This window comes from Aythya ferina (assembly GCF_964211825.1).
Source record: "Aythya ferina genome assembly, chromosome: 16".
In the NCBI taxonomy this organism is placed as follows: Eukaryota; Metazoa; Chordata; class Aves; order Anseriformes; family Anatidae; genus Aythya; species Aythya ferina.
The window spans coordinates 2,958,167-2,972,852 of NC_140315.1; the positions used below are offsets into that span (position 1 = coordinate 2,958,167).

Consider the following 14,686-nt stretch of genomic DNA (forward strand, 5'->3'; position numbering starts at 1 on the left):
GAATCTTTGAAGGTGGTGTCTTTTTTTTTTTTCAAATTTCTTGCATAGCTTGTGACTAAGATTTTCAACCTTTACAACCAAAATGCAACTCTTTTAAACTCTTCAGACAGTCTCTGAGAAGTGCTCTCTGCAGGATCAAAGGCAAATTTCTTCTTAAAAAAGTCAACTTTTACACATTTTTTAAAAAGGCTTTTAAAAAGGCTTTAAAAATGAATGGCTTAAATTATATATTTGGTAGTTCTCCAGAGGTATTTCACAGACTTCCTTATAGATTGACAGCTGGTCTTCATAAACAGGAAGTTACAATGTTAAGTATTTAATACTGCATTTTCTTCTTTGTTTTAACAGCTCAAAAGGAAGAGAAGAGAAAGAAAGATAAAGCGACAGAGTTTATAGGGGCATCAAAGAAAGCTATTGCTTCAGCATCTATGGTGGAGAAACATGCATCTTCCCTCACTAAAAATCTTCCAACAAAGAAGTCCCCTTCCAATTCTAGCACATCACTAATGAAGCAGACACTGAAACCTGCTGGGAGTTTCAAAGGTGTAATTCCCAAGAAACCATGGCCTTCAACAGGCGGCGTTCCTTCAAAACAAGCAGCTTTTTCTCATGACTCGCCAGTTTCCAAAAAACCAGCTGCATCCAGTTTGGCTGGAGGACTCAAAAGGCCTTCGCTGTCTTCCGTTTCTACTGCATCTGGAAGTAGTCAAGCAAAAACACAAGCTAGCCCTATCCAGTCGCAGCCCAACTCACAGATTCGACAAAATATTCGTCAGTCCCTAAAAGAAATTTTATGGAAGAGGTGGGTGGGAATTCAAAGCACTTATTTTATATAGGAAGCTACAACTAGAAGCAAAGGGTTAGCCTGCAGAGCTTTGTTTCTTTCTTGCTAAGTGATACTAAGGGATTTAATTTGTGCTAGAAATTACTACAAGTATTTTTAGCATTAGAGCTTTATTAAAAATAAAAAATCTGATGTCAAATAATTGGGCATGTGAAAAAGCCTTTAAAAAAACGTCACTATCCCATTTGTAGTGAGAGACAATGACAGTTGAAGAATTAAATCACAACATAGAAATGTTTATAATGCAGGTGACCTGAAGCTGATATCTGGCAATGGTGGTGTTTGGAGATGTAGGGGTTGTACGAAGCATAGTGTAGGGCTTGCTGAGGCAGAGGTTCCTTCTTCTCCCAAAGTTAGCAACTGTATTTCATTTTTTTTTTTTTTTTTTTAAAAAAAAAAAAAGCTGAAACATTGTCCCACAAATATTAAAGCTCTTGTCAGCTGTCAAGGCTTAGGCCACTGTGCTCTGGTAGTGTCTCTGAAGTAGAAATGCTGTTCACAGTGGAGGGTCTAAGATTAAAACTGAAGTGTTTTAGCTCCCTCAGTAGCTCCTGACAAAAAAACAACAACAAAAAACTAATTACAGTGTCATGAGTAGGAGTATTTGTAAGGACTGACCTGACTTGAGTTCATTAAGGCTGTCTTCCGTGGTCTTCTGTAGACAGTAGCAAAAGGTTGCCATAGTTGACATTTTGAGGTCCTGAGATAGACTTTGGCTTTGAAATGTGTTTTAAGGAAGTCCTCACTGAGTGAATAAAAGCGTGGTTAACTCCTTCCTCTGAAAATTTAGCTTTTATGAATGCTGCCTGAAGAATTCGTGCCTAACGTAAATGCGCATACCCTTTCTTGTTTTTAACAGAGTCAATGATAGTGATGATCTGGTCATGACAGAGAGTGAAGTAGGGAAAGTAGCACTCAATATTGAAAAGGAGATGTTTAATTTGTTTCAAGTTACGGACAACCGATACAAGAGTAAATACCGTAGCATCATGTTCAATCTCAAGGACCCAAAAAATCAGGTTTGGAATTTACTTATACAGTAAACGTACTGAAATATATTCTGTTTTTTAAATAATACATCAAAATCTATCCTCAATATGTAGTTTCAAGAGAGAGACTTATGAATTATGCTACAAAAAATTGTTTTAAAGCCATTCAAATATTAAATAATCCAGTTGGAATGGAAGTCCAGTTGGATCGCGTGTATTTATTAAGATTGGCCTTTGTAGTGAAATATTTGTTTATTGAGTGGCATTCTTAGGAAAAAAAAAATGTTTTCTTCTGTGACGTTCTGTAGTTTGTATGGGATACTACTTGTGTACATGATAATTTATCTTTTAAAGGAAAAAGAAGCTGGTGCAGATGGAAATAGTGACTAGACAACGTAATTTTTTTTAAAAAAATCTACTATAGATAAGAAACGGGAGTGGCAGTTCATCTCTCGAAATTCCTGTTCAGTAGAATTGATAGTATATTTTATGGTAATATGGAAAATTCATACTTCATGATGATTTCATCATTAGTTTCTGGTTACTGCACCATTCTAAGTTTTCTTAAGATTAACTTGCATTTTTAATAGGGAATTAAGAAACCTGAAAGGGTTTTGACAGTTCAGCACTGCAAAACATGTTAGTTGCTTAAGCTATTCAGCATGGCAACAAAGTGTGGTTTGTTTTTTTTAGGGACTTTTTCATCGTGTTCTTCTTGAAGAAATCTCACTGTCAAAACTAGTGAGAATGAAACCCGAAGAACTTTCATCTAAAGAACTGTCTGTATGGAAAGAGAAACCAGCCAAAGCGGTAAGCAATACAATTCTCCAGTGTGTCCTTAGATATAAACTAACAGTAACTTCACCAGCCCTTACCACCCATAATTAATATATGGTTTTCTTCCTAATGAAATATGAATAACGTAAGCTGTTTCTCTTCCACTAGCCAACTGATAAGAAAATACAAAATAAAATTATAAAATCAGTATGCAGACTTCTTACTAAAGTGTTTTTGTTTCTCTCAGATGTTAGAGTCAAGAACCAAATCACACGAGATCAAGAAAGCAGCTGTAAAACGGGAACAAGTGCCAGATGTAAATATGGAAGATTCTCCCCCGGTGTCTGATTCTAAGTATTAGCTATTGCTTTAGCGTGGAGGTGCCAAGGGAGATAAATGCTAACTAGAGCCTCAAATTTTGTATCAGAAATGCAGGTTGTTTCAATGAGCTGTGAGAATATCACCTAGTAGGTGTGCTATGAGCATTTTCCTTTTGGTTTGAAGGAATGCAACAGCCTAGTATCAGGCATATATATAAGCATGTGCTTCTAAAATATCAGATGATGCGTGTTTTTCAGACCTTTGTCTCAGTTTACAGCAAAATCTTAGCCAATTGTTTTCCCCCCCAAAAATGTAATCAGTATTACAATTCCGTATTCTCAGGAAGCAGTTAATGTGATAGTATCTACTTCAGAATTACATGAAATGAAATGAGGACAAATACTATTTGAGAACTCTGTTTGACATGATATTCTTGAACAAATGACAAAAGGGGAAGAATATTTCAAAATTCTATCTTTTTATAAGTGCTGCTCAGAGCAGTAGTTCTGCACAGCCCTTAATATCTTTTTAAAGAACTGGAATTAACGGTTTCAAAAGTATTTTTTTATGATTGAATTTAGCAATCAACCAGAATGTTTTCTGTGTTTGTTCACTTCCAGGAGAAGCAGAAGTCAACCCGAACTGTACAAAATGTAAATAGTGCTCCTTCTCTAGATGTTTTTAGCAGTGTGTTGAAGGATACAACAAATCAACATCGAGCCCATCTTTTTGACCTGAACTGCAAAATCTGTACAGGTATCTACTGTGTTGACTTTGTCTGAAGTAAAAGAATTGTTAAGAGCATTGCTTACTTACTTGTTTTTCTCTTCAGACCTTTTCATTGTTAAAAAGTAATCAAAAACACTTTAAAATTAATTTTGTAGGTCAGATTTCAGCATCTGAAGATGAACTACCACCGAAGAAGATAAAATTAATGGCTTCTGCTAAAAAAGCAGAGTCAAAATCTAAACCAGAAGTTCAGCCGAAATATGAAAGTTCTGCACCATCAGCAGCAGCGGAGCCTGCTAAAGAGGCAGCCTCTGAAAACACAGAGGAAACCGAAGTTGGACCTGCAGCAGAAGCAGTTTCCCAGTCAAGCTTAGAAAGAACTTACATTCCTACAACCCAAGGCCATAACAACACAGATTCTTCATCTGAAGAACCTTCGACTTTTCCTGCCTCTTGCACTGGTGCAGTTGTCACAACTGTAACAGTTTCTGGCCGAGACTCTAGAACAGCAATGAGCGGCTCCTCTGGTACTACGACGACAGCCCTGCGCTCTGGTACTGCATCTGATAAAGTTTCAACAGGGGAGACAAAGCAGGAAATGTCAAAACCAGTTATGACTGTCCCCAAATCAATATTGACAAAACCATCATCCTCACCAGATCCAAGATACTTAGCTGTTCATCAGTCACCCAATATCAGGTGTGTATATTTAATAGTAAGCTAAGCCACTGAATCTTTAGTCTCGCTATGTTCAGTTTGTTTGTCCCCCTTTGCTTCTTACCCTCCCCTACCAATAATCAAAAGGCATGTTCAACTTTAAATCCGATTACCTGAACTTTAAATTTTTAATTCATCATCTCCTTGTTTACCTTCTCTAGTTGGTAAAATTTTCTGAGCATCGTTAGATATTGACAGTAAAAATTCTTCAATGTGTTGAAGAATTAAAACTTGCAAGATATTTGAAGAAATAAAACTTGCAAGATATTTGACTTTAAATCTGCACGTGCATTCAAATATATTAAGTGTTTGTGAGGGTTGGTTTAAAGCTGCTCCAGACTTTCATCCTATATTGGATGAAAGTGGAAAACATTAACAAAGCACTTACTAAGGCTTCTGTTACTTTATTTTAAAAAAAAGCAAGTAATCGATCAATAAAAGGTGGGAAGAAAAGAAGAAGAAGGAAGCATTCTTACTGTGCTCTATAACGTTTCTCTTTTGGATTTGTTTTGCAGTGTTGCCGAGCCACGCTCACCTCAAGGCAGCGATACTTCTCTCTTCCTCTCTCGCCTCAACACCATTTGGAAAGGATTTATTAATATGCAGAGTGTGGGCAAATTTGTCACTAAAGCATATCCTGTCTCCGGGTGCTTTGATTATTTTAGTGAGGTTAGCACTGACACGTTTATGCGTTTAGATTATATTGCAGTTCCTGTTGTTAGAAAGGCTGGGGTCACTGCGTATGTTGTTATATTGGAAGTGTAACAAAAAAAAAAAATTGCATCCCTTTAGTAATCTCCTTTAGTAATAGGAACAGTAGCCCAAGGCGGGGGGAAGGAGAGAGAGCCTTTTAAAAAAAATTCCTCACATATTTGTGAAGAATTCTCACGTCTGTTAATATGTTTATATATATGTTAGTATCTAACATAGAATAATAGCTTGATTTCAAGATCAGTTTTTGACGAGAAGTTCTAGAGCAAGTGTTTTGAAATAGATGCCTTGTTCTGCTCACAAACAGATGGATCACTGATGTGATCTATTAGAAAAGTTTGGCCATTTATTAAAAATATCATCCTTTGATTAACTTTGATGCAACTGCTTTTATATTTTGGGAGGGTGTACATTCAACTAATTAGGTAGTATGACAGCTTGTGATGAAACAACTGAGCAGTTATTTAACTTCTCTGAAGAAGTGTATTTGTTGTGACTGGGGGTTTCAGGCGTGTGGTTTAGGTCTTTTCTTAGGAGGGTTGGTGGCTCTCTTGTTGTTTTTGCTAAAACAGGTTTCACTGTCATCATGACAGGAAGCTAACTAGAATTCATATGGGTGCAAAAATTTCAGATAAATTGAAAGTGTAGGTAAAAGCTATACTACATATAACAGGTTCCCTGTAAAAGCAAAGCTAACAAATATAATCGGCTGATAGGCATACAAAAGTATTTGACCTTCCACTGCTATCTTCGTCAGGCAGTGCTTTTTCTGTTTTGTGTGTACTGCCAGCCTTCCAGTAATATGCCATAATGAACGCCTTGCATTTTGGAAATAGCCCATCTGAAATTAGGAATGTATATGTGCAAGTTTAGTAAAATATAGTACTGCATTATCGCCTAAGCTACTGGGATGGGGCAATCTGTGCTGGTTCGAAACTGTAGCCTCTCTTTCCTTTTCTTATACGACCATGTAATGCTTCTTGTTTAGGATTTACCAGACACGATTCATATTGGTGGGAGGATCTCACCGAAGATGGTCTGGGATTATGTTGGCAAACTCAAATATTCACTTTCTAAGGTATTTACTTAAAATCCTTTGGAAAACCAGGAAGAAACATACAGCAGCTTTTAATAGAATTTCCTTTTTACTAATTTATATTGATGTTGATCATACCTAGAAAACTACTGCTACCACTTATTCCATTGAAATTTTTGATTTATTGAAGAAACTGGTTTGCCTGTTGAGCTGCCAATCATCTTTTCCCTGTGTAGTAGTTAAACATTCATACAACCTATTGTTTTTTAATGATTGAATATAAACCATCTATTTATTCAGTTACTGAAGATAGAAATTCAATTTTAAAAGACGAGGAAATTATTAGTAAGTGTATGTAATAAGTTTTACTACTTAAACCCTTATGGATTTAGTAAAAATGAAGCACAGCATGCAAACATAATCTAAGAATTTTCCATTTCTTTCATAATTATTTGAATATTCTGAACCTAAAGAGGTGTAGCTTGATGTGAGATACGTAAATAGTTGGTATTTCTGAAAATGACAAAATTAATTCTGGTTTAATATTACCGATTGAATGACAGTATTTTCTTAAATCTTGAGTATTGTGTTGGAAAACAATAGTTGAGTACTTTTACGATTTTATTTGCTGATATGTTACAGGTTGAATTTTTCCACTTTGATTTTGTATTTCAGAAATTGTGTTTGATTCGTTTCCATCCTGCCACAGAAGAAGAAGAACTTGTCTATATCTCTCTCTACTCCTATTTTAGCAGTCGTGGTCGTTTTGGTGTTGTAACTAATAACAAAAGACATGTCAAGGATCTCTACCTGATCCCACTGAGTTCTAAGGACCCAATTCCTTCCAAACTCTTGCCCTTTGAGGGACCAGGTAAGCACAAAATTTAGGGGAGGTTAACTGCTAGGTAAAATTACAAAACGAGTAAATCAGAGTCCAATTGGTTTTGAATGTTTAATGTAAGCATAATTAAAAAAATATAATTTTATAAAAACATTTTAAAAGTATGCGTATAGGAAAAAATTGCAAAGTCAATCATCTCAAGGTGACATGGTCTGAAACTCACATAGCCTTTCCAACAAGATAAATATCTGCTGTTAGGAGGATTTGTTTCCCCATAAAATGGAGTACATAGAACAGCCACTATATTGAGACAAACAAGCAAACATTATCAGAACATTAAACCGACCCTACTTTCAACAACCCATAAATCCACCAAGTTTTAGGTCCCTACAAGCCATGTGCTGTCCCTTAAATCACGTAGGAGACTCTTATCCCACGGAGCAGTCAAGAAATCTGTGAAGACAAAGGTAACGTTTATGGTTTCACTACGTTGTTGTTATCTCATGGTATGTATTACGCTGTGCATGCAATATGCATGTACACGGGGTCTGAAATATTCTGTGCTACCTGGATCAAGTTCCAGACAAATCCCTGACTTCAGAACATTGGTTTTGCCTGGGAGTAGGCAAATTCCTTTTGCGTAGGTGGCAGACAGTAGGTGGTATAGGTTGGTATATATTACAATCTTCTATTTTTAGTTAGTTATCAGCAGTAATGTATGGCTTGAATTTGCTCCATCTTTGTGCGTTGAACATGGAAACAGAAGAAATGAGAACGAATTCAGACGTGAAACACCTTTATATTACAAAATTTGAAGTCATCTTCATCTGAGGATGGAGGCGGTGCATATGCTTAGCTTCCAAATAAGTACCTTTTTTCATATAGAGTAACAGGTTGAGGAGCTTAAGAGCTACAGGTTACAATGAAGGCAAAACTTCATTGTTGTAAGGATGGTTTGCAAAATACTAAACAGTGCAAAATAATTACACATTAAAACACGTAAGGAGCTGACCTTTCTGACAAGCTGACTGTCCTCTACTACCCAAATACAAGTTTAGGACTAAACTCAATAAAGCATTCTCAGGGCTTATATTCATAAACAGATGTGTGTTCTGCCTGGCCAGGTTTTCACATGTTAATGGCATGCAACTTAAAAAACAATAACAAAAAAGCACCACCAACAAGCAATGTAATGCTAGGAAAATACTCTTCTTTCCTGCATGAAATTGCAAAGGGCGCTTGCTTTGTGTTCTTGGACAAGATTTTTCTCATACACTCTGAGCCTGTCTTATCCATCCCTGAACAGTGCACAGTCTACGTCATTGTTTTCAGGCTACAGCTAAAAAGGCAGGCTTGTTGCTACCTCAAGTCATCATGTAGTCTCTATAAGCTGAATGTAAGCACCTGGTAGTCTTTAATTTACCCAGTTCTTGAAAAGTAGGCAAAAACTATTATTCCTGTTTCATAACCAAAAAACAAGAACATGCAAGTGTTAACACTTGGCACAGGGAGGCAGACAGAGTCCTAAACTGTGGGCTAGATTTTCCAGCCCGAATAAATGAACTACATTCCTTTCTGGACAGTAACATATAAGAATGAGTTTGCCATTGAATTGGCTACGTCTGCAGTCTTCCGCTGTGCTTTTAACCTGCTCTAGGGAAGCATTTAAGTGATCTTCCCCTCCTTGCATTCTTGAGCAAACATAGGCTGTCCTTTTATTAGCGATGATCTCTGTCTCTTACAGGGATTCAGAACAGTTTTTTTATCTTTTTTTACTGTTAATTTTAGATACACAGTCCAATAGATTTTTGAAACCTGCTCGTTTCAATTATTCAGTGTTTGAGATGCATGTTGTGACTAGTTGGATAAATCACAGGTCTCTGCAGAAGAGCAGATAACCAATACGTTAATGACAGAAGAACAGTGAATGCTTATGAGGAGTTTTAGGGTGAACACAGATTTGAGAGATACTCTGCACGGGTCAATGCTGACCAAATGTGGAGTCATTACTCACATGCTGATAAAGAAAAAATGTAAAGCAGTCACTCAGAGTGAATCATACCTAACTATTGAGTCTCTTCAGAGTGTACACAGTCTTCCCAAGTAAGCTGTCTTTTGAGCTATGCCCTGATGTTATGTATTAATGTAATTTCATCTGGGGTAGTAAACTATAGTGATCAGAATTGCTAGGATTGCTTTTAGGCAATGGGTTGAAAGGAGTTTTTAATTGGGTGAATCAAGGATTTTTGATCCTTTCCAAATAATCTTAGATTCACCAAAGATAATTACATGTTTAGTTCCTGTCCTGCCTCCTTTTGTTGTACATCTTGCCGTCCCTGCCCTCTCACAATGGAGTAATTCTGCTCACATTTCTTACTTAGGGAAGGGTCTGTGGCATCAAACTCAATTCTACAACAGTGTTAAAAGTCACCTTGATGGAATGGTGTAAATGTCAGTCCGGTATTTTAGCACAGATTAGAACAGAAATGTAATTATTAAGTTTAACAATGCCGTGTGCTTTCTTTGTAACAGAAAGTGAAGTGTTTGTATTTTGTTGTTGCTGTTTGTTTGTTTGTTTGTTTTAATAGCATTAGTTTTTTTCTCTTTATTTCTGGTTCTTCAATTCCAGTTTAGCCTAATTTCTGTTAATCTAACAGAAAGTTAGATTGCTTGTCCAGGTTTTCTCACTTATCAGTATCTCTGTGTATATAAGGTATTTGCAAAGTATTTTGAAAGGCAATATTTGATTGGGGGGGAAGTGGACAACAATAAGTAGAAAGTAATAATACAAAAATAGGAAAACTTTAATTTTTGAACATTAGAGACATTTGCAAGGACATCTTTCAGTAATCATACCTGTTACTGCAATATTAAAGAATATCAAGGGAAAGAATTAAAATATTTTTTAGTTACTGTATACAAATGTATATAAATAGTAAATAAATATAGATACATATGCTTATGAATTAATGTCACTGCGTGAAATTTAGAAGAACTGTTACTGTTATGACTCTCATAGCTGCCATTATATAAAATGATAAGTTCCTATTGAAAACACAGATAAAAAATAGTAGTTTTTTACATATACAATCTTTGTGTTTCCTTTCAGGTCTGGAGTCTTCACGTCCGAATTTAATTCTTGGATTGGTTATCTGTCAGAAAGGGAAGCGTCTTGCTACTAGCATGGATACAGTCAAAATAGAGGAAAAGCGCAGCCGAATTCAGGTGCAAAAGGGAACAGAAACATCGCTGTACTCTAAGGGGCCAGCAGCTTCTTCACAAGAAAAGAAAACTCCGAAATACACACTGTATTCGGGAGATTCAGCTGTAAGTACAACACCACCTGGATTTCCTCCACCTCCACCCCCACTTCCCGTTCCAGAAACCTCATCAGTTACACCTTCAGTAATACTGTCCTCAATTAAGAGTGGAACCACAAGTACCGTAACGCCACCAGTTTCCGCTACTGCTTCTACAAGTGCTACTGCTACACATTCTTCATCCTCAAAAACTGCCACACCTCTTGAGCACATCCTCCAGATACTTTTTGGTAAAAAGAAGACTTTTGAACCTCTTGCTAAGGAGACTGAAACTGTCCAGTCTTCAAATCAGGAAGCTCAAGCAGCTGTGGATGGAGGTGTGTCAGCTGTTCCTTTGCTAGATCCCATTGTACAACAGTTCGGACAGATGTCAAAAGACAAAGCTATAGAAGATGAGGAGGATGACAGGCCATACGATCCCAAAGAAGAATATGATCCAGAGAAAGCTTTTGAAATGCAGACTGGTGAAAGCAAAAAACTGTATAGTGTGGAGAAGCCCAGTAACACAGCAGAACTAGAGGTTGAGGCCTATGATCCGGAAGACAAAACTATCTTGGAATCTATCTTGGAATCAAAAGTTACTGTTGATGATTTACCTAACAAAATGTATACAGACACTAAAAACACTTCTGTGGAAACACCTGCTTTGTATGTGCCAGATTTATTTGTGCCTTCATCCTTGGTGGAACAGCAAAAAATGTTAGAAGAATTAGACAGACAAATAGAAGAGCAGAAACGACAAATAGAGGAGCAAGAAGAAGCCCTCAGACAACAACGAGCAGCTGTTGGTGTTTCAATGGCTCATTTTTCAGTGTCTGATGCTTTAATGTCACCTCCACCAAAATCTTCCCTACTAAAGACTGAATTGTTCCATCAGGACCAACAGGCTGCGCAAAAAGTAGATTTACCTTCCAATCAGCAAGAACAAGTTTTAAACCAGAGCTGTGACCCTCAAGAGAGTTTTCCAAACACTTTGCAGACTTCACTTGGTAAGGAAGATAAAACTTTAATTCCTGCTACTCAGCTTAGTTACGGTGGTGATAATTGGGTTTCCAGTGAAAAGGCTCCTGCAGTGCTGCAGGAAGAGGCACCTAATAGCAAATTTGAAAATACTGTTCAAGTTACTTTGGAAAATGTGAGTCAAGCAGTTTCTGCAGAACCTTCTACATCCAAGCCTTTACGTAAAGTGCTGCTTCCGACACCTCCAAGTACGTCTTTTCAGCCTAATTTCTCCACATCTAATGACGGTCAGTCTTTGCAAGATATGCACAAAGTATCCTGGTCAAATGAGGCAAATCCAATGTTTACTTCTCAGGAAAAGGGACCTGGTCACTTTGAACCAGACAGGGGTCTTTCTGCGGTGCAATACGAAGAACAGAGAAACCCTCAGCCTCATCAATTTGTAGAACAAACTGAATCTCCACCAGTTCAGGGTGAGGGTGGACCTCTCCCACAGCACTTTGAGGAGAACCGAGCTGGAGGTCCGTTTCCTTTGTCTGGGCAGAAAGGAGGACCTCCAGCACCACTGATGCTCAACGCACCCGGAGGACCTCATGGACCTAATTTTAGAGGCCCAGCGCCACAGTTCTCAGAAGAGCATGGTTCTCCAAATAACGATGGACAAAGAGGATCTGCCCCTGGAAGATTTGGAAGTCAAAAGGGTCCCATTCCTTCCTTGTTTTCTACACAGCATGGACCACCATCTCTGTTTGGTGATAACAGGGGCCCTGCTCCGTCTTATCACGGTGTTCCAAGAGGAATGTCACCATCTCAGTTTGAAGATCATAGGGAGCCTCACATGGAACAAAGGGAATTCTCAGATTCCCAATATAACGAGATGATCAGGCCTCCGGGACAGTTTGAAGGCCCTGATCAACCTCAGTTCATGGGAAACAGAGGACCTTCGCCTTTTCCTTTTGGAGGTCAAAGGCGACCCCCACCAGCTCAGTTTAAAGGACAGAGAGGAGGTCCGCAGTTCGGAGGGCCTAGAGGTCCAGCCCCTAGTCATTTTGGGGGACCAAGAGGGCCTCACCCAAATCAATTTGAAGGGCAAAGAGGTCCGGCTCCAAACCATATACCCGGCCCACGAGGACTTTTGCCACAGCCATTTGAAGAACGGAGAGGAGGGAGTCCACCACCCAGGTTTGCCAACCAGAGAGGTCCAGCTCCGCTTCAGTTTGGAGGACCAAGAGGAGCCACACCTCCAATGTTTCCAGAACAAAACAAACCTCCCCTTTCCAGATTTCATTTCCAAGGTCAGTCGCCACAAAACATGAAGCCAACCCCAAGACCACTCCTGGACCTTCCCAGTCATCCACCAGGCCACAGAAAGGAGATGTGGGAGGAAGCTGGGCCGTCTGCACCTCTTTCTGGTATTCCTGGGCAAGGGCCTGAGTCAGAAGGACAGTGGTCAGGATCTGACTTCCGAGAAGGCAAAAATCTTGAATTTAGAGGCCAGACATTTGAAGGGAGACAGAGAGAGAGATACGAAGGAGGAAATAAAGACAAGGTTTTAGATCAGCCAGAGCCTCAGCAAGCAGATAATCGACAAAGCAGACCCTTTGAGGAAAGACGAAGGGATCGAGAACATGGCAGACCTTGGGAAAGAGACCGTGGCAGAAACTGGAACAGAGACAGGGACTGGGAGAGACACAGAGACAACACCTACAGGAGACGTGACAGAGAACGATCAAGAAGCAGAGACAGCGATCGTGACAGAGACCGAGACCGGGATCGAAGCAGGGAGAAAGAAAGAGATCGAGACAGAGATCAAGATCGTGAAAGAGGAAAAGATCGGAAAGATCGGAGTCAAAGTAGGGAGATCGGTAAAGAGATGAAGCCAGAAACACCTAAGGAAGGTCAGAAACCAACTGAAGCAGAAGCTTCATCTTCCACTAATCAGTCATAGAACTATAACTGCTGTTATATTTCCCATAGATAATATACAACACTGCAAGGACTGAGTCAATGTCTTCAGTATATACTGTATATTCTCACCTTTACAAAAATGCTGTTGTAAATCTAGCCTTACAAAATGTACTGACAAATTAGCAATTTTTGAACAACTGTGAATGAAAATATTCAGGTAGGTAAAAGGCAAGAACATACTGGACTTTCACTTGCTGCATTTTGTGCATAATGCTTTTCTTATAAAAATTCACAGCGTTACCTGTTCTGAGATTTTGTTTTTTGTACTTGCATCTTTATCTTAAAATTTCCATTTACAGTACAGAAATAGAAAAAGTCTAAGAAGAGCATATTGCTTTTTAAAATTATAAGGTTATGTTTTCCAGTAACTTGAATTGTAATTTTATAAGAGAATTTAATCAAGACCTTAGGAGCCATACCTTTACATCTCAGGTATGTGATATTTTGGTGTCAAAGTTGTTCTTACAGCACACGCTTTAAAAAAGGAGTCAAATATTGCTGTCTTGTTTATTTTACAATGGAAGGGTCATGCGTATTTAGGAGAAGGCTGCAGAAGAACAGTGTTACTGATTATTGGATGGAGGATTTGAAAACGGAATGTTATAAGCTTAAAGTGCACTATCTTCCTTTTTATATACAGGTATTTTGTGTTTTGAAATCCATCTGTTAAGTGTACAACAACGAAACAAACCGTACCTAGTTTTTCATGTGGATGAGGGGTTTTTAATTTCACATTTTTACAAACCTGCAATTAAAGAGTATATAAAAGTAGCACCTTTATAACCAGCAAAAAATTTTAAAAATCAGACATCTATTGGCAAAGAGCTAAGACTACAAATGAATTGGTATACCAAAGGAAAGAAAAAGAAGTTTGTTAAATAAAAGAAGTTTATTAAATGGGCCATTGAATTTATTTCTTCGATTGAAATTAATTATGTGGAGCATTTCTTGGGTTTTCTTTCGGCAGAACTTTGCTGGAAATTTAAGAAATGTCTCCATTTTCCTGTACTTTCGATTCTAAAAGTGTTTTTCTCCTAAAAAAAAAAAAAAAAAAAAAAAAAAAGTGTCACTGTTGTCAGACCCTGCTTATGCTGGTAGTGTATATAAGACTGTCCACTGAAAAAGGTATAAAACTGCACTAAGTTTGAAAAGAAGATTGGTAATACTTAATGTGATTCAAGAGGGAAATTTTTCACTGTGAAATACATTACTCTGCTACTTTTCATGTATTCTTCAAGTATGTAACTCTAAAGAATGAAATAAAGAAAACCCTGCTGGTTTACATTTTGACCATGTAAATTACAGCTGCAGAAGTATTTTGATATTTTTATAAAATAGTTTTGCAAATGTAAAATTAGATTCCTATAAACATTTGCATCTTGAAGTCTACATTACAAGTAGCAAGTATGTCATGTATCTCACTACAGATTTTACAGTTCACATTGGTGCGTCTTACAAGTCCTTATACATCGA

At 37.9% G+C, this 14,686-nt stretch overlaps 1 protein-coding gene across 1 annotated transcript; it reads left to right on the top strand.

Annotated features, from left to right (window-relative positions):
• Positions 1 to 341: 341 nt before the first annotated feature.
• Positions 342 to 14,320, top strand: LOC311445935 (death-inducer obliterator 1-like; the record flags this gene model as incomplete). Its single annotated transcript, XM_084538526.1, has 10 exons — positions 342 to 802; positions 1,704 to 1,863; positions 2,527 to 2,643; positions 2,858 to 2,964; positions 3,524 to 3,687; positions 3,816 to 4,359; positions 4,893 to 5,046; positions 6,077 to 6,166; positions 6,800 to 6,995; positions 10,075 to 14,320. Coding segments are annotated over 10 exons (5,112 nt in total), but the record flags the coding sequence as incomplete, so codon positions are not given.
• Positions 14,321 to 14,686: the final 366 nt, after the last annotated feature.